This window comes from Sycon ciliatum, chromosome 1 (genome assembly GCF_964019385.1).
Source record: "Sycon ciliatum chromosome 1, ocSycCili1.1, whole genome shotgun sequence".
Lineage (NCBI taxonomy): Eukaryota > Metazoa > Porifera > Calcarea > Leucosolenida > Sycettidae > Sycon > Sycon ciliatum.
Window position 1 is genome coordinate 92,218,996 of NC_088643.1, and position 19,889 is coordinate 92,238,884.

Sequence of the window (19,889 nt, forward strand, 5' to 3'; positions counted from 1 at the left end):
TTTCGCGACGCGACACGTTTCCCGCATGCGAAATGAAGTATGAATCGGCCTTTATGTCATTTTTTCTTCATGTTTTTCCCGTCGTCTTTTTGTTGACTCTTGTTTTTCGCCTTTCTCCTGCTGTGCCCTTGCCGTTTACTGTTGAGAAGTGAATATTGAAACTAACAGAACGGTGCATTGTTGTATGGTGGGTGGGGCCAGGGGGAGAAGGCAATATTTGCTTTTTGTTCTATTTCACCCGGGACAACTCGCATGATTATTTGCTCACCACCGTTGCCTTCTTGACGTAGCAGAGCGACGATCAAAAATCACTCCAGAAACCGTGTTCGTCTCATGGTCGCGTGATGACTTTCCCGTACGCGAAATAGTTGAGCTCAGATCAACTTTTTCGCGACTACGCGTTTCCCGTATGCGAAATGAAGTATGAATCGGCCGTTATGTCAGTTTTTTTACGGGATCCAACAGATTTTTGAACCAAAACAAGACATGTGTCCATGTTTGGCAGGTGACCATGGTGACAAGCATTGTTGCTTGCATGTGGCTATGCCAGAGTGAGACGAACACGGTCTCTGGAGTGATTTTTGATCGTCAATCTTCTACGTCAAGAAGGCAACGGTGGTGAGCAAATATGCATGCGAGTTGTCCCGGGTGAAATCAAACAAAAAGCAAAATGAAACACAGCTCGGATGGAGAGCCAAGGATTATTAAAAGTAAACAGGAGCAAGAAACTACATTATGGTGTAACTTGTAGTTCCTTGGTCCTTTTTACTTTTTATGAAACACAGCTGTTTTGTATTATTGCCTTCTCCCCCTGGCCCCACCCACCATACAACGCACCGTTCTGTTAGTTTCGATAATCACTTCTCAACAGTAAACGGCAAGGGCACAGCAGGAGAAAGGCGAAAAACAAGAGCCAACAAAAAGGCGTCGGGAAAAAAACATGAAGAAACAACATTAGGGCAAACTGCATCATGTGCCCGGCCACACTGAACCTGGACACTGCAAAGAGAATAGACATGGTTAGCATTTTACCGTTCACGCTATTTCCGACGGTCGGCCTGTACCGTTTTTTGTGTGTGTAGACATGGCATTTTACAGTTCACGCGCTAGATCCAACGGTGCTCGTATCCAACACCCAAAATACGGTCGGTTTGGTACCGTTTCGACGATAGAAAGCTCTGTTTAGCGGGAGAACGAAACGGTAAGATTCCAACTAGGGTTACCTCACACGTCTAACGTTGCGTCAGGAGTGAGGACTCAGAAGCCGACCTGCTAACCGTGTCTCTAAAACACACAAAAAAACAGTAGACTCGCCCTCTACACGCCGACCGTCGAAAATAGCGTGAACGGTAAAATGCTCAACTCACTCCAAACAAAATAAAAAGTAGAACTGAACAAGTACATGTTCATCTTCGCCTTGCAAGTATATCTCTCGTAAACACTGGTCGTGCTAGTGTGCCTACATGTACACGTACAGCAAGTAGAGATATCTACACTTTGCTCATGCTTGTAGTGTCCTCTGTCTCTCCTGTCAAGCCAGGCATCTTAGCCATCAGAGAAGCATTAAGATTCTGCAAGCTGATGTTAGGAACACCAGGCGGCAGCACCAGATATGCGGAAACCATCTCCTTTCTCGCTCGTCTGTATCTTGGCGCCAGGACCATGGTGGGCTTCAGGAGTAGCTGTGAGCCATGCTGAAGCGTCAGTGTTCCGTACTCCCCTTGGCAAGCAACGTACTCGTGTTCATAATTACTTCAGAAACTCTTTGCACCATTGCATCAGCTACCGGCAGATAAACCATCAGGAACCAAACATTGCCTGGCACATCTTCCGCTCTTTCTTTTCACCTTCACTAAGCTGCACCTCAACCATGGCAAGGTGTTGCTGGGCTGCTTTGTCTGCAGCATGACAACACGAAAACAGAACACAGCATGCACACAGACACACACACACATTAGGTGTACACAACATACTGACTTCTAACTAATACTTCGTAAAAGAAGCTTGAAGCCCCACACAAATCCATCACTAGAGAACACACTCAAACAAACTCATGTTGACGGAAACTGAGAGGTGCATGTCCAAACACAATAGTACCGTATTTTACCAGTTATCAGACGACCACCATCCTTGGGGACTCGATTTCCTGGATCAATGGCAGTTATACCCCGGTTGGTTATAATTCGGTTTCTACAAGTCACAAAAGATCAACTTGTGGTAGCACCCATACTGGAACACATCTCCTTGCATGAGTATATTTCAGGTATCATGCTACATGTAGAAGCAGTAGTCATTCTTTGAAAACAACGCCCGAAGGTTCCCACTCTTTCTCTGGGATTCTCAACACCTTGAGATGACCCGCACAGCTTGGTCTTCCACAAGCCCCCCCCCCCCCCCCCCCCTGTCTCTCTCCATCCTTGCCCTGGTACTTGAAGGTAGTGCAGCCGTTCACCACCTCAAGCCATCAGGGGTTCATGCTCATTATGCAACACTTCCGGGGCCAGCTCTACTAAGGGCAAGGGTGGCCTTGGAAGTTGCTCTCTTGCACTCTGCAAATCAAGCCAGCTACCGGTACTTACTGTCTGGATCAAGTCCCAACACAGTCTGAAGATCTTGCTTTGCACGCCCAAAGTCACGATCAAAATAGTATGCTTGACCACGACGGAATAGGGCCTTGACATTGTCCACATCCAGTGCCAGTGCCTAGTAAGGGAGAAAAGGAGACCAGGAAAACTTTTTCTTCAAACACGCACATGTACTTGACAAAATACGGCATCAGAAACTAGTCATTTTACTCATCGCATGTTCATGTTGAAGTGAACCAGCGGAACACTGAGTACACAGCTGCTTTAGTTATGCCAGATGGCTGTGTGAGAGCAGACACAGCAGGTACGCGGCCATGCGAGGAAATACAACACACAATGCAAAGACAAAAAGTCAAAAATACGTACCGTATTTTCTCTAATACAAGCCCAGGTCTCCAAAAATAGCACAGTCTCCAATAATGACCCGGGGTGAGGATTGTTTGAAATAATAAGTGCACAGTCTCTAATAGTAGCACGGGCCACAATTAGAGTATGCAACAAGTACATTGACGGCATATAAAACAGCACTATAGCATGCAAAGCACATTCTAAGGGAGGTGTTTGGTCTACTACTTCCTTCCTGGCACCCAAGTTATTGTGAAACATCAGTTTTGACAATATTTCGGAGTGTAGGGTTGAGAACATCCGTCTTGATATGGTCAGTTTGTGCCTATAGAGACTGGAGTTGGCTCGATAGCGGAGCACTGAAAAAAAAAGCGCAGTCTCCAATAATACTGTATAAGTACACATTTTCGTTCACGAATCTTCGTTATTTCACTCCACCAGGAGACTTGTTACGCACTATATTTCGTTTTTGGTCGAGGTCTGTCACCCCGAACGTTCAGAAAAAACTTTAGTTTTGGTACAAACTTTAGCTATTTCGTGCCCCCTAACGAATTTTGCGAAAGTTAATTCCAAACGAAAATTTGTACTTATACAGTAGCACAGTCTGGTTGTCAACACATACAGTCAGCCCGCAAAACTATTTGTTGGTGGTGAGACGATCCTATCAGAGGAAGGCACGACTCAAGGCGACCCTGTGGCAATGGCCATGTATGCTATTGGCATCGCCCCGCTGATGAAGTCTGTGGCAACTGAAGGTGCGGACAGTCCTGGTATGCTGAAGATGCTGGGTCGGGTGGCAAGCTGCTGCGGGTGCGCAAGTGGTGGGATCGGCTAATCCGAAAGGGCCCCCCAGTACGGATACTTTCCCAACCCGTCCAAATCCATCCTGGTTGTGAAACCTCAGCTCCTCAATGAGGCCGTTCGTATTTTCGACGGCACAGGTGTCACCATCCAACCTGATGGTGCAAGATACCTCGGCGCTGCAATCGGCACGCCAGCCTTTGTCACCAGCTACCTGCAGCAGAAGGTTGAGGAGTGGAGCACACAAGTTCACCGCCTTAGCCAGTATGCTGTCACTGAGCTGCAAGCAGCCTACTCAGTGTATGTATACAGCCTGCAGAGCAAATGGACTTTTCTCTGCAGGGCACAACCTTTGTATGGCTGAGCACCTAGCTCCGCTTGATGCTGCTGTCACTAATATCTTCCTTCCTACTCTCCTAGGTCGCCCCGTCAATGCTGAGGAGCGCACCCTGATAGCGTTGCCATGTCACTTTGGAGGTCTTGGCATACCTCATCCGTCGTCCCGGGCCGAACAGCACCAGTCCTCCCTTGACATCACTGCCTCCCTCACCTGCCGTGTTCTGGCCCAAGATCCAGTTCTTTGCACGGCCATCCATGATGTTCGCGCTGCCAAGAAGTGCGTGGTGGCGACAGCCGGGGAATCAATTCGCGCGGCAGCCCAGGCCTTCTCTTCCTCCGCCAGTTCAGAGCTACAGCGAGTGATCGCTCTGGCTTCGGAACCGGGTGCCTCAAGCTGGCTCATGTGCCGACCCCTTCAACGGCATGGCTTCACCCTGACAAAGTCGGAGTTTCGGGATGCTGTTTGCCTTCGCTTCAACTGGCTGCCGGTCCGTCTACCATCAGTGTGCGCGTGTGGGCAGCAGTTCGCTGTGTCTCACTCCCTCTCGTGTCCGACGGGTGGATTTCCGTCCATTCGTCACAACGAGGTGAGGGACCTCACTGCTCGTCTGCTCAGGCGGGTGGCCCACCAGGTGGCAGTTGAGCCACACCTCCAGCCACTCTCCGAAAGCAACTCCGTTATTGCACTGCTATTGCTGATGACCAGGCACGCCTAGACGTCGTGGCTAGTGGCATTGGGGGGGGGGGGGGGGGACGGTTCGAACGCACCTACATTGATGTACGGGTATTCAACCCCCATGCGTCTTCAAACCGTTCCAACTCACTTGCTGCTACCTATGTCCGCCATGAAAAGGCTAAGCGTCGTGCGTATGAGCAGCGCCTGAGGGAGGTGGAGCATTCCAGCTTTGTCCCCGCCATCTTCTCTACCACCGGAAGCATGGGAAAGCATGGCGCCTCGCTCTACAAACGTATCGCCTCTGTCCTCGCTGCCAAGACTGGGGACCATACAGCATCACCCTAGCTTCCATCCGCTGTCAGATTGGTTTTGCACTGGTCCGTTCAGCGCTGATGTGCCTGTGTGGTGCACGCAAGGCATTCTTACCAGCAATGGCTTCAGACTTGGCAGCGCTTGTTGCTGAAGCAAGAATCTCAGCTTGGGGCTTACATTAATATATATGTCAAGTGTCATGAATGACATTGTACATGACCATCACCGTGTGCGCTCGATCTAAGGCCACAACAAAAAGATTTCGCGTTTCCGGTCGGCCGACCGGGTCCGTTTTTTCAAAAATTATGGAATTTTTTTGGTTTACGACAAGTACAAAAAAAACAAAGAAAAACAAGCAAAAACACTGAAAGCATTGTGTTGCTTTGCTCGAACCGAAATAAAAGTTTGACTGAATGCAGAGACGAAAATTCCGGAGCTGGAGAAAAGGTCGCCAAGAACGATGGCTGCTTAGAGCAGCCCGCTTTGTGTCCAGTGCTGACGATGGCTGCTCAGAGCAGCCCGCTTTGTGTCCAGTGCTGACGATGGCTGCTCAGAGCAGCCCGCTTTGTGTCCAGTGCAGCAAAACCTGCGATGCGCTGACCATGTGGAATTCGCATACTACGCCTGCCCACGCAAATTGCCAGACATCTGCTGCCATTGTGGAAGTGCAAGTGCAATGTGTGACCCTGAGCTCGTGGCTAAGTTCAAGGTTGTCTTGCCAGTTTGTGCCACTTGCCAGAAGCCAGCTCCTACACGTCACCAGAGGAAGTAGAATGGATCTATTGACAGCTGCCATGAGTTCTCTTTCCTTTCCTCCCCTCACCTGCATGTGCATTGTTTTTGTTGCATGCCTGAGTAAGAGTGTGATTGTTGAGGTATGTGTGCATGCACGTGGGTGTATGTGTGTGTGCGTGTGTGTAGCCGCCGTTTCCGCCTGCTGGCTGACTTAATTAACTTGTCATCTCCATTTCTGCCCTGCCCTCGACTCTGGCTCCTTTGGGAGTGATGTGGCCTATTGGCAGCCGAGCTTTAGTAGCTTTAGTAGCTAGTAGTACTATATGTAGTGTGCGTGCAATTTTGTGCAGGCATGTTTTTGTGTCAATGTCAGTACTATGCGTCTATTGATGCTGACCCATTGGTATTGCATACAATTCTCAGAAATCTCTGAACTATGCAATACATCTACTGCGTCCCGCGGTGGTATTCTACTCCATATTCCATGTGTAAATATGTATATATTGTGTATCACCAGTGTCTGATCCAAACTTTCTCAATTTGGCTCATGTCTATGAATACAGCAGGGAAATAAACTTTCAAACCAAAAAAATAATAATTTTCCGACCGACCGGGCGTATTTTTTCGGGGGGGGGGGGTGCCGACCGGAAACACGAAATATTTTTGTTGTGGCCTAATCATTGATTGTTTTTATTTCTGTTTCGCCTGTACAAGAGGCTTTGCGTTATTGTGTTTAAAAGTCATAATATATCTACACTACACTCTCTACAGTGCTAGTGAACAATGAAAAAAAGCACAGTGTCTAATAGAAGCGCAGGTAGAGCTGCCACTGAAATAAAAAGAACCCCGGGCTCTTATTAGAGAAAATACGGTAATTTACTTGGATGTGGAAATGCGTACTAGTATCTAAATTTCAAACGTTATTGCATACTGATAGGCATCTCCCCGTTCTACTCTGTTAGAAAAAGAGGACTAGCTGGACAGAATGAGGAAGGTGCATTGCTACAGCACCCCTTAGGGAGAGGTTCCAGATGTAAGTTAAATTACAGTGAAACTCGGCCCCAGGGTAAAGAAGTGCTTGGGCTGTGCAGCAACCAGTGTTGTAGTATGTGTACAACTAACTTACCTGGGAAGCAAAGGAAATCGCCTTCGGCCAATCCTCCAGCTTCAGCATACAAGCTGCCAAGTACAGGAAGGTTTGCAGAACAAAGAATGCAGAAGATAAAATGTCAAACTTTCAGTTCCTTTCCTCAGATTTAGCCGAGAAGTTCGACCTAAATATTAGTGTTTAAACCGAACACGAAATCTTCGAACGAATAATCTATCGAATAATTTCGTCCTTCATCGAACGAATATTCTATATTCTATCATGTGCATGCTGGAATTTTCAACACTTTTTCAGCACAAAAAAGTAGTTTTTTTGCAATTTTTTGATGATTATCGGTTTTTGTATTGTTCAGGTACGCAACTGCACATGCATACCGGTCCATGCACTGGCACACAGCAAGAGAACAGTATGGAAAGAAGAGAAGCAATGCTACGAGTAGTACCCAGTGCAAGCAATGACAGGGTCAGCACTGAGCAATGACAACGACTTGATGGGGTCCTACAAAAAAAAAGTATGAATTGATAATGTAAAAGAAACACGTAGCAGGGTTGTGTTGCTGCCAAGTGCTAGCAGGAAGGCAACAAATCAGCAATCAGTCCCCAGGCAGGAGTCATTACACAACCTCGCAGTCGCTGTCATCAGAGACTAGCTGGGGAAGCTGAGGCAATGGCGGAACGATGTCGGGGCAGGTGGCTACTGGCTGAGATGCCATCACTGACTTCAACGTCTTGGCATTCTTGTTGAGGAACAGGATGGCATTGATATTCCTGCTTCCCAGGTTTGCCCTCCGCTTGTCTGTTAGAATTCCCGTTGCCGAGAAATTCCTCTCTGAAGCAGTTGAGCTCGCAGGAGCTCCCAAGAACCTCCTTGCCAAGGCTGCAAGGTCAGGAAAGGTAGCCTCACGTGCCTTCCACCATTCAAGTGGGCTACCATCCACGTCGCACATGTCGCCTTCCAGGAATAGCTTCATTTGCTCTGCAACAGAGAAGCTCTCCCTCCGTTTCGAAGCAGCCTGGAAGTTGTGCTTTCCGGTGAGGCGGGCGAGCACAGATGTCCTGGTTGGTGATGGCTCCACGGCAATGCAGGAACGCTTGGCCGCTGGCTCCAAATCACCCTCCTCCTGACTGGCATCAGATACGGTGGAGAAGACACAGGACACACTGTGCTCGCGGGCCAAGTGCTCAACTTGCTTGTGCACAGCCTGACGGTCATCATCTGACATGAACGTGAGGCTGCGATACCGGGGATCCAGTGCAGCGGCCAGCGCTTCGGCCGAGTCCGGATCAACGTGGGAGAAGTTGAACTTCCTCTCCAGCTCACTCCTCAGCTTGATTTTCACTGCAGCTACAAAGAGGGAGTCACCATCGTCAGGCTCGCACTCCTCAGCCAGGCCATTCACAGCTGGCAGGACGGTGGACATTGTCACATCTCGCTCCGAGGACCACATCACGGTGACGTCCCTGAAACATTTCAGTAGGTCACGCAACTCCTCAATGCACGTCCATTGGGCTGGTGAGAGGCACAGAGCACGGTCGCTGGCTTTCGTCACACTCGTGTCATTCAGCACAGCAGTTACCGGCGCACGGAGCACGGACAGGCGCTGGACCATGTCATAAGAGCTGTTCCAGCGAGTTGCAACCTCAGAAACAAGCTGGAGAGCATGCTTGCTCTGGCTTTGCCGTTCCCGAAGAGCATGGCTGGCGACATTACTATGCTTAAAGTGCCCAACAAGGCGGCGACATGCAGTGAGAATGCTCTTCACATCCTTCAAATCCATGACGTGTCGCAGCGCAGTCTGCAGGCGATGACAGGCACAGAACACAGGCAGGACTGCTGGAAATTCGTCTTGCAGCAGCTTACCCGCTGACACCATGTTGGCTGCTTGGTCAGACACGAGTGACACCAGCTTCTTGCTGACATCCACACCTACGTCCTTCAGAACAGATTTCAGTGCATCAACAATGTTTACCGCGGTGTGGCGTTCCGAGAACTCAGGAGTCTCAAGAACAACAGAGCGAATGATCCATCCTGCATCGATGTAATGACCAGTGTACGTGCCATAGCCGACGTTCCGTGAGGAGGACCACAAATCCGTCGTCACAGAGAGGCCATCAACGTTCTCCAGACTGGCTTTCAGTACTGTCCGCAGTTCGTTATATCGGTGTCGAATGTTGTTGACGATCGTTGTATGACTCGGGACGGTATATCCTGGTTCAAGGAAGTTCAGCAAATCGATCAGTCCACGATCTCGAACGATGGACGCTGGGCGCAGACTACTGGTGCACCAGTCGACAAGGTGCTCAGTGATCTCTCGCTTGCGCTTGGAGCTGCACACTTTCGTGCCGAAGAACGTCGAAAGAGAAGCTTGCTGCGGAGCTGTTCCGGCTGCATCGCGCTTCGGCTCAGAAGAAGCGGACGTGGCGATTTTCTTTTTGTCGTGCAGCGCCAAGTGGGCCCGCATCGCGCTGGTCGTTCCGCCATTGTACTTCAGCGTTTTCGAACAAAGTTTGCACTGCACTCTGGTTCCGTCATCGAACTTGTCGAAACTGCTCCACACGGAACTCTGCTTTGAAGTTGACATGCTCATGAGACGCGCAGCACACATCCAAGGGCAAGGTAAGTTCGCGACAAGTAACAGCAAGCAAAACAACTATCAACGATTCGACCACTTTTCAGGACTCTTTCTCCTTTGTTTTCGGTCACTACATGCATGTACTTTGAACTAGTTTCGCTACATGCGATTGTATCATTGTGGTCCACATCGCGAGATTTTGGGGAGGTCACCGACCGTACACGGTCACGACGACTAGACTGGTGCATCACCACAACCAGCTTTCCATGCCCACAGGCTAGTCTGCGGCTGGCTAGCCGGCTGTGGGTCATGCCTCATGAACTCGCGTACTCGTAGATACGTGACCTTGTCGGACTGCAACACATGGAGAGTTCTAGTCGTACATGTACACAGCTAGCTAGCACCACGCAGTAGATCCGTAGATCTACGGAGATCGATGCATGGCGCATTCACGTTGAACTCGACTGATCGAAGCTGAAAAAGTGAAAATGTACACCCTACGATTTTTTTTCGATTTCTGTGAATTCCTACGATTATTCGATTATTCGTTCAGCCCACGAATATTCTAAATTATTCGATTATTCGATTATTCGTTTCAACACTACTAAATATCAAAAGTTCACCATTGTAGTTGTCTGGGTGCTGCATCGAAGGTGCTCAGGAAGCTGCGACGCTCAGTGTGTCTACATTCCCAATTGAGTCCATACACCTCCACCAAAATAGGAAGAGTGTGGCCTATTAATAGGGATACTCACTGGGACAGAAATACAATTTTCATGAAGCATCACACTTAGTTCTTATAGAAGCACAGACGAAGATGAAACTTCCAGAATCTTCTGGTTGCTGGTCCGAGGAGGCTGGTATACAGTCAACTTCGCCAATAACGACATTCGGCGGGGCATCAGAAAAGTGTCCTTATTCGCGAAGTGTCCTTATAACCGAAGTCCCATTTGAATGTATGTGAACCCATATTTTGTATAGTATGACATGCATATCAAAATCAAGCTCTTTTCTTGCTCTATGTCAATGTGTACTTTATTTTCATATTGCAGTTGAAAGGAACTAAAAATTCAATATGCAAGGGAAATTAATTGAAAAAATTAATAATAATATTATGCCTTTTTGATACAGTAGATACAGGGCCAGAGACATGTACATGTACATGTATGATGATTACTGTACAATCATGTACAACTACATGTACATTGTATACATATAGGTGTGCTGGTAAATCCAACAATTTTGAAGCCAACATAAAAAAGGAAGAAAAAGCCCCCTCCCCCTTGGCTGCATTTTCTTGCATGTGTGCCTTTATAATAATTATTAATTATGAATAATATCCATCACCATAGGTTCTGGTACTTCTGCATGACAGGTACATGTACTTGACTGACAGGTACTTGAAATAGCTGTCAAAAGCCCAGAAAGTCGTTATTCAAGCAGTGAATATGACCTCGGGGCACTAAAAGCATGTCGCTATACGCGAATTGTCGTTATTCAGATAGTCGTTATATCCGAAGTTAAATGTATACAGTTAGATGGGACTTTGCTCTGGGCATGGAAATTCGGTCGTTATTCGCGAATTGTCGTTATATCCGCAGTCGTTATTAGCGAAGTTGACTGTACATCGTGTTCAGGTCGCACATGTCACTGATATGCACCCTCGTTTTGTGTTACATGTAGCTGTGACTTTCGTTAGGGTTCACACTTTTAAGTCACAGGCTTTGTCTTCACCTTCTTTCGCGCCTGCTGATGGAGTTCTTGGCATGCAAGTGTTATAAGCTAAACATTTTCACTGCGGGAGTCAGTTGGCTATAGTGCTTATGAGATCGTTGGAAGGCTTCAAGCAAGTGCGGCTTGGAGTCAGAGTTTTCTAACAGTTCTCTTGCTAAAGTCGTGAGCTGGTCCTTTGTGTGGTTTGGGTGTGTGCCGAGGCAGGAGCACGCCTCTACTGAACACATCGTTTATCCGTTACTCCCCATCAAACACAGCCCTATTTCACTATTTATGCACCTGATGATCAGCTGATGGTGCACTACAATAGTGAGTTGAACACAATGGCAGAAACCAAATGCGCCCTACGTCGCACCCCTACTTTCAGATTTGAAGAATATTGTTTCAATATTATTCACATAAGTAGGATATCACACTCGATTGTAAGTCGCATCCCCTTCTCTGCCCGAGACGTTAAGCGTAAACAGGCGCGACTTATATCCGGGGAAATGCGGTAATAATAATGCTTCGAAGTCTGAGAAAAATGCTGAACGGTCGCTGAGTGGATGACGACTACACCATAGCTTACAGTCATTTCAAAATAGTAAGCACTTAGGTTTTGGCCAAAAAATGCATGAAGATAAGGGAAAATCGGACAACAAAGTGCATAGAAGTACATTACTTGTTTGAGCATGGAAAATTGTTCTGTGAAGGTTTTGGAACAATTGGACCCGCAGTTAAAAACTGAGTTAAATTCCGGTCAGGTTTCTAGCCTTCTCCCATGTATTAGAATTTGGCCAGGGAGCCAGTAGCGATTTTATATCGAAAGCCCACGATTTATCTCCTGTCTTTTCGGCGTGTGGTTATTAATGCCATCCGCTGACCATAGTTAATCGCAGGTTCAAATCCCAACCAGTCTGAATTTTTTGATTGTTTTGGTGTGCAACTCACATTACCAGAGTAGCCCTACATGAACGCATCGATAGATAGACTCCTTGTTGACAATTTATTATCATTATTATGGCTGAGAAACGATTACCACGTTTAATAAGGTTACACAGCGCTTGCAGCATGCACAGCTTCTTATTTCCCACTTCTCACCTGATAAATTGTTGTAGCAAGGTAAGCGGATAGAGATGTCAGCTTGGCGCTTTAGCTTTGCCAAATGGTGCAGAGTGTCCTTATCGACATCCTCCGCCCCAGGCACTATACTAGCAATAAGTACATTCGAACCCAGAGAGCCCAGGTGCTCCACACCTTTCACCTGGATAAGGGCAACATGATACTTGCGCATAGCCTTTCCTATTTGACCATTTCCAAAGAGAGCGTTGCCTTCATCTTTGAACGCGCGAGCAGCACTTAGACAAGCAGTCTCTTTTGATGGAGGATTGTCTGCAGTATCCGATGACGCCATGCTTGAGGCAATATCACACACTTGTACTTCAAACGAAAGATACCGTAGATGAAGAAACAGACTACAAAAACGAACTGGACTCGCCAGAAATAAAAATTCTTATCTTGCTACACTACACTCGATCGACGTGTAGATCTACGCGAATGACTGTTGGGACATTCTTCCAAAACATGACGTCACAGAATTCGTAAAAAAAAGACAACTTTTGTCGCAAGCGGCTAGCCTGTCGCGCTCGCGAGCCCAATCTTGGGCGCGCTCGAGCTGCGCGAAGCGCGACACACGAGCGCGACGTGACGACGTCCCAAACTGTGTCACGTGTGTGTCGAATCTGACCGTCATTATGATCGCCTTCGATTATTTATTTTCGTTCTACTCGACAATTCCAGAAATCAGTGCCATTGCCGCATTGGCTTTAGCTTTGCCCTTGAACTTGAAATCTCGTGCCTTATTCTTTCCTGGGGACTGGTGTTGTATATTGAACGGGCGGAGTGACCGCCGGGATGATGGATGAAGGAGATGATGGCCTAAACTTGGCTGCGCGCATTCTCATTTTCGCGTGGCCTGCCTCTAGTGTTTCGCAGATTCACAAAGGGTGTCACAGGCATAGCTGGAGGAAGAAAGGTGAGAGAATCGGTTGCACAGTGCAGATCAACCCAACCATTTGGTTGTTTTAATTTTACTTCGCACAGTCAAACGGGATGACCACCCAATAAAATTTCCGAACGTGACATTTTTGTAATTGATTTTCCTGCATTATACCACAGTTTGTTGTTCAGGTTATTTCGCTTCAACTTTTGAGGTATGAATTCCTTAACTGCAGACTCGCCATGCAAGCTCCATACTGACCAGGCTGTGTCAACATCAGGTCACGGCTTGTTTGACTATGTCCGTTAGGCTGTGTTTGCATAGATATTCTGATGGCGTCAAAGACAATTAGAGATTTTGTTGGTCGTGTGTCGGGGGTATTGTCCCTGTCGAAACTGAATGCAAGTTTAAGAAAGACTAGGTCTAGTGAGTTATGATCAGAAGTGTCCTGTGGGTCTAGCCCTCAGCCCCTCTGCGGCAAGCAGTAAACTATATTTACACCAAAAAGCGCAAAACAAGACTTGATTTTTTACGCGGCTCTTTTCACCATGATAATTATTGTACACGTGTTTTTGAAAATTTGAAATACTCATGGCAACTGGTGGGTGAATCATTCAAAAATGCAAACGTGCCCGCTGTTGAGTGCAGCCATGTGAATCCACACAGTCACTTTTCTCGTAAATCACTCGCCGTAAAACGTGCAAGTGGCTGTCGTGTGAATCGCCTATAACTGACTGTCTGCAGTTGTCGAAGTATTTCCCTGCAATCACTGTACTTTGTTAGAGATGTTCCGCATAACTTAATTACGTTAGTTAAAAAATGTAGTCGATCTACGGAAAGTCTTACGTAAACTGCATGCGCATCTGGGTTCCGCCATACGGAGTTTTCAAATCATAGCAGACTCAGCGGAGGACGTTCAGGTTGGTTGTAACTCTTGAGTTTCATGCCGTTAGGCAAACATCAGACAACTGATACTCGGGTCTACCCAACAGTGAGTCAGTATGCTTATAAATACATAGGGCCACAAGCATAAACAAATTTAGCGCTAAATCTGGTGTAAGGTATGGGGAGAACAGCTGGTGCGGGCCACGGCGCGACAGTAGAAGTGCCAGGAGGGTGGCAGGCAACAGGCAGGTGTGGGCATGAAAGCGCAAAAAGAGGCGATGGGGAGGCAGTGTACAGCAGATGGGTGGAGGTGCCAGGAGGATGGCGGGCAATGGGCCAGTGAGCTCGCAAGGGGGTCTTTGGGTGATGGGCAGGCGTGGGCGTACTATTGACATCATGGATGTGTCCTCACAATAAGGCTCCACCACGAGCAAACTTTACAAAGTAAGCCTTTCAGTGCAAGTCTTGGTGGCATGGTGTCTTTTGGGTGTTTTCTTAGGTTCCAAGAGACGCGGAGCTACATTGTGTGTGTGTGTGTTTGTGTGTGTTTGTGTGTGTGTGTTTGTGTGTGTGTGTGTGTACGCGTGTGTGTGTGTGTACGCGCGTGTGTGTGTGTGTGTGTGTTTGGCACACGCCATGTACTCTCTTGTGCAGGTACTACAGAACTACACGAATGCGAAACGCGACAAACTCTACAACGTCATTAGCCTGGAGTTCACCAAGACTAAGTTGGAGCCTCAAGTGGAGTCACCCAGTCTGGTACATCAGCAATCCTACATACACTTGAGAGAATCAAAAGCGTTTCTGCTGTAACTCTGAGTTTCACGGTTTTAACCGATCATCAGACAGCAACTTGGACTACAATTTTCAGAAGATATGATTGATATAAGCTGCAATCAATCAATCCTATGCATGTAACGTTATATGTAGTACACTCTTATCTGTTGTATCTGGGCGGTCCGGGACCGAGGGCTCTGCCCTTCATTTGGAAATGTTCGTAATCATGTACATCTTGATGTGGAAGGCACGTAGATCTGGCATATTACGTCACTCCTGGTATTTCCACAAATTGGTAGAAAATTAGTAATATATCCTTTAGAACTCACTCACAGGGTTCCCCGTAGACCAAAATGCCCGTAACTTGGAGGTCCGGATAGGAGTCGTGAGAAATGATGCACTGTAGTTGAGCACTCCACTGCACTACTGTCTCCCCTGTATGCCGTGTTGGGGGGTTTGGTGGGCGTTTGAGGCTCATGTCATACATGATCATGCTTAGGCTTGTTTTGAGAAAGTATGGATTTTTAACTCCTGATTGGTTTGTGCAATGTGTTTATATTGGTTTATCAATGCCCCATCACAAGCTGTATAGTATGTATTCGCAACCGTGTACAAATTGCTCATTTGTCTTTTCTTCTTCCTACTGCTTGCTTGCTGCGGCTGCTGTTGCTGTTGTTGTTGTTGTTGCTGCACGCAGGTACGTCATATGGATGGAGTGGACTTGGTGTGGCCGGAAACATTGCGCGCTTTGCAGCAGGAGGCCACCAACCGACTGGTCGACATGAAATATACCAAAGTGCAAAAGTATGTGTTTTGTTTGTTCTTGTTGATGGTGCTGCTGCTGCCGCCGGTGTTGCTGTTACTGGCCGACTGCTGGTGCTGTTGATAGTACTACAGTCCATTTCAAAACTATAGACGCGTACCTAGGCAAAAACCGTTATGCCAGCATCTATACCACATAAAATCTGTGATCCCTTTGTGCATATTTTTTTCCAAATTGGGCGTCTGTTATCCAATCGCTTAGAAACTATATGAGAGTAATTGTGGAGCGGACCTGAGCAATATTCCGAAAACTATTCTCAAAAAGTTCCAGCCAAATTTGAAATATTTCAAAAACACTACGCGTCTATAGTTTTGAAATGGACTGTACAGGTGTAGCTGCCCTATTGCTGGTGCTTGTGGTGCTGCTGCTGTTGTTGGCTTACTGATTGTGCTGCTGTTGCTGTATAATAACTATTGGCGTAGATTTGTGTTATCGTTTTGCCTTGTATTCTCTTGTCAAATGTACACCGTAGATTCTGTTGAACGAGTATGAAAGCCAGTATTCACCTCTGCAATGTACAAGCATTTTCCTGTGCAATGTATGCTGTATATTCTGTTAATGAGCCTGGGCAACGTGCGCTGTAGATTCTGTTGAACTAGTATGAAAGCCGATTTCGCGAGGACAAGGCCACTGGATATTTAATGCTCATACCGGGAATACAATCTGAGGTAATGGTGTGGTGAATTGCTGTGTGGTACTGCTGCTGCTGCTGCTATTGCTGCTAATAGTGCAGCTATTGCTGCTGCTGCTTCTGCTGTTGCTGATGTTGCTCTCCTCTCCATCCCCACCATCTGCCTCTGGAATATTTGACAGTCGCAACATGTACATGTAGTAACAGGTATATGTTCACGGTGTTTCTTTCCTTCTGCGTGTGTAGAATCTGCGTGTGTCGCCCGCACCAATACCTGACAACATTGTGGAAATAGTGGCAGTTGAAACAGAGATTGTATGCAAGTCCTCAGCTGCTACTGCATCTCCAAGAAAGACAGCAGGTAAGCTACAATGACAGGGGTGTCACAGGGTGGTTGGGAATGGTACAAGGGTGTCCCCCGGGAGAGAAAAAATTCGGATTTTTCGGCCAACAGGGCACGTTTTAGCGCTCTGCAGCCACAAAGGAGGGTTCTCCTAGCACCAAGAGTACATAACCCCCCAGAGTGTGCAACGCCGATCCAGCTCTGTGTAGGGTCTTGGTCGAGCGGAATCGGATCTTCTGATGTCATGCGTACACTTCACACCAGCGCAAGGCCGGTCTCGAGGCAGGGCACCATTGTTTTCGATCCAAGAGTACCCGCGACTCCCCGGGTTCCCTTCAGATGTGTACGGTATTATGACGCAAAGATCCGATTCCGCTCGACCAAGACCCTATGCAGAGCTGGATCAGGCGTTGCACACTCTGGGGGGTTATGTACTCTTGCTAGCACTTATCAGACAACCCCACTCGTACTCCAGCTCCAAAAAATACTTCTCATGGATTTTTGGTCATACTTCGTAGGTAGCCAAAGCAAAAAGGAAGCCATTGCCCTCGAAAAAATCGCAAAATCCGAAGTACAAGCGTGCTGCTTGCTGCACGTTCTAGCGCCAGCCGCTGTGCAAAAACGTATGTTATTACCACAATGACGATGATATTGCTTTCACAACAATGACGACAATCTAACTGGGTTATCAGTAAGAGCAGTGACACAGCCTTACTGCTCCAAGTAGGATTTAGAAGAGAGTGAAGGGAGAGCAGACCGGACCGGTCTAAGCAAGGAAGTAATCGGCATCAGAGGTGAGCACGCAGCATCGCAGATCGTCTCGAATTGCGCATCACATCAGCGGCAAAATTGCTCCTGTGCATGCACTTCTCAGTTTGGGAAATGCTCGATTATGATAATTCTGCGTGCGAGTGCACTAGCCCTGAACATACATTTAGGTGACCCGTTTGTGGTGTCTCATAGCCTACCTCACGACCTTCTGCTTTCTTTCTGCATCACTTGTATCTTGCAGGTATATCATCTCGTGACGACCACATTGAAGTCTGAATTTGAAGTGCGAAGATGCTTCAGCAACCACATCGTACTTTTCCATTGCTTTCATTGTGCTTCTACTGTGCAGGTGTGTAACTTGTGGGGTATATATGTGATGACATTGTATACTGGCGACACAGTCAGATTTTGTCCATGCGTGTAACGTACACCTGCATGTTATGCATTAAAAAGGATCTGCCACTTGCGATCCTGGGACAAGTATCAGGTCAGCTTTGTCTTGTGTGGGCTGTACCAGATTGCTGTTCACTTTTCCATCTGTTGGATATGTGACTTTCTGCAAGTCTCTGGTGTATGGTGGCCACTTCTTTGCTTGTCACTTTGTATGATATTACATTCTGTATTCGCTGCTTCCATGGCGTGGTCTGCAAACTGCAATCCTTGGGCAAATGTCATGTTTGCTATGTTGTGCTTTGGCCGTCAGCTTGTCTACACGTTGTAGTTGAATTATTTTGTTCCACAACTGACTTCCTTTTAAAAGTACAGTGGTCACTGCTTTGCATGGCATTTTACATGAAGAATTTCCTGTTTGTGTCGTGTGCATGTGCATATGTGTGAGTGTACCGTGTGCATCCGCGTGTTTGTGTGTCTGTGTGCGGGGTAAGCAAAGTGGGGAGGGCTGGTATGTATCAGTGTGTTATCGCAGTCTCATGCCTACATACAGTACATCGCGCGCGTGTTCATCATGTTTACCTTCGGGGTAGGGGTGGGGAGGGAACGGAAAAAGAACTGAAATTATCCATATAAAAATCGCTCTGTGAGCGGTTCTGAAAAACCTTTACTGGCACTGCCCCGTCGTAAAAGTAAGAAATTAAAACTGGCCCATTGTCCCCCCAAATGTGAACTGATCCACGTAAATCGGGAATGACGGGACCCGAACGCACCAGTAGCACGAGGTCGGGAGGGCACAGGATCACAGCACATCATAGGGTAACACCATCACTAGTACATGGTATCAGTGGCAGTGTAACTTGGCTAGTACACATAGTTACTTCCATTGGATATCCAACATGGGAGTTCATCGACGACCATGGCCTGTGGACCAGCGTCCCCAGCTGCATCCACAGGTAGGAACCTGATTGATTGATTGATTTTATTTGGATTTGCGAGACCAAACGAGCAGGAGTGCTCAATAACAGGGTAGCGAATGGTTGAGTTGTGCTATGTGACAATGTAGTGTGTGCGGAGGCCCAATACGATGTAAGGGGATGGGAGGAGAGAAGGCCAGCGGAGAGTCAAACTGAGAAGAGGGAGGAGAGAATAACTGAAGTACACATTTACTGTGCGAATTCAAATAAACCAGACAAACAGCAAAACGAGTACACAACTCACGAGAATAAAGAGGATTGGAGCACAGAATTGAACTGCTGAAGTACACAGCTGACGAGAATAAAGACAGGAGCACAGAAATGAACGGGAGGCAGTCAACGAAGTGGTGGTACCACCGGTGCATGCACCACGGTACATTATCACATCATCGGCTTTGCAAAGTTCGTGGGTACTGAATACCATGGTATGGCCAACTGTGTAGCAGTCTACAACGACTTACGTGTAGGGAATGGCATCTTGGCGGAATGCTGGGATGTTGCCCATAGCTCGCACCGTGTCAGGTATATGGTTCCATAACAGGCAACCGCGAGATGCCGGTCGGCATTGGCCTGCTCGGCTTCTGGCTATTGGTTGTTGTAGGCCCAGACTGCGCTGAAGGCGAGTTGCTCCGCAGTTGCGAACAAACAGTGCCTGCAGAGCAGGACTGGCACAGTTATGAACGCACTGCCATACCAGCACGAGCAGTTTCTGGCGATATACCTCGTCCATGCGATAAACAGAGAGCCTCTCCAAGAGATCACTGGCCCTGGTAAATCGTGGTCGTCCGAACACCGCCCTTGCTGCGCGGTTTCGGGCCAACTGCAAGCGGTTTAGCTGGTTGTGGGTCAAGCCGGAGCCATATGCTGACGATCCATATATCAAATCCGGCATGATGACAGATAGGAAGTACTTGCTTCGACTAGCTAGAGTGAGGCAGTGTCGCGCCCGCCACAGGCTACCGATCTTCCTAGCAGTGCGTGAGATGCACCGGTCAACTTGCGGTTGCCAGGTCATTCGTTCATCGATTAAGACGCCGAGGTATTTCGCGCTGGTGGTGTGCGGAAGGACATCATTTCGACAGCGTACACCCACGTCCGGCTGCTGCC

The 19,889-nt window shown here is 47.6% G+C and overlaps 1 protein-coding gene and 1 long non-coding RNA gene across 2 annotated transcripts; one reads left to right on the forward strand and one right to left on the reverse strand.

The window, feature by feature from the left end:
* Positions 1-1,355: 1,355 nt before the first annotated feature.
* Positions 1,356-12,713, reverse strand: LOC135806497 (tetratricopeptide repeat protein 9C-like). The gene is made up of 4 exons (XM_065320686.1): positions 12,288-12,713; positions 6,920-6,972; positions 2,580-2,703; positions 1,356-1,898 (listed from the first exon to the last, which is right to left on the reverse strand). The coding sequence occupies exons 1-4, from the start codon at positions 12,598-12,600 to the stop codon at positions 1,801-1,803; spliced, it is 588 nt and encodes a 195-aa protein (XP_065176758.1). The 5' UTR covers positions 12,601-12,713; the 3' UTR covers positions 1,356-1,800.
* A 275-nt stretch (positions 12,714-12,988) lies between these two features.
* On the forward strand, positions 12,989-18,229 carry LOC135806498 (uncharacterized). Its single transcript, XR_010551235.1, has 5 exons — positions 12,989-13,221; positions 14,725-14,829; positions 15,545-16,338; positions 16,548-16,662; positions 17,657-18,229. It is a non-coding gene; the product is annotated as an uncharacterized LOC135806498 (long non-coding RNA).
* The last annotated feature ends 1,660 nt before the right edge of the window (positions 18,230-19,889 follow it).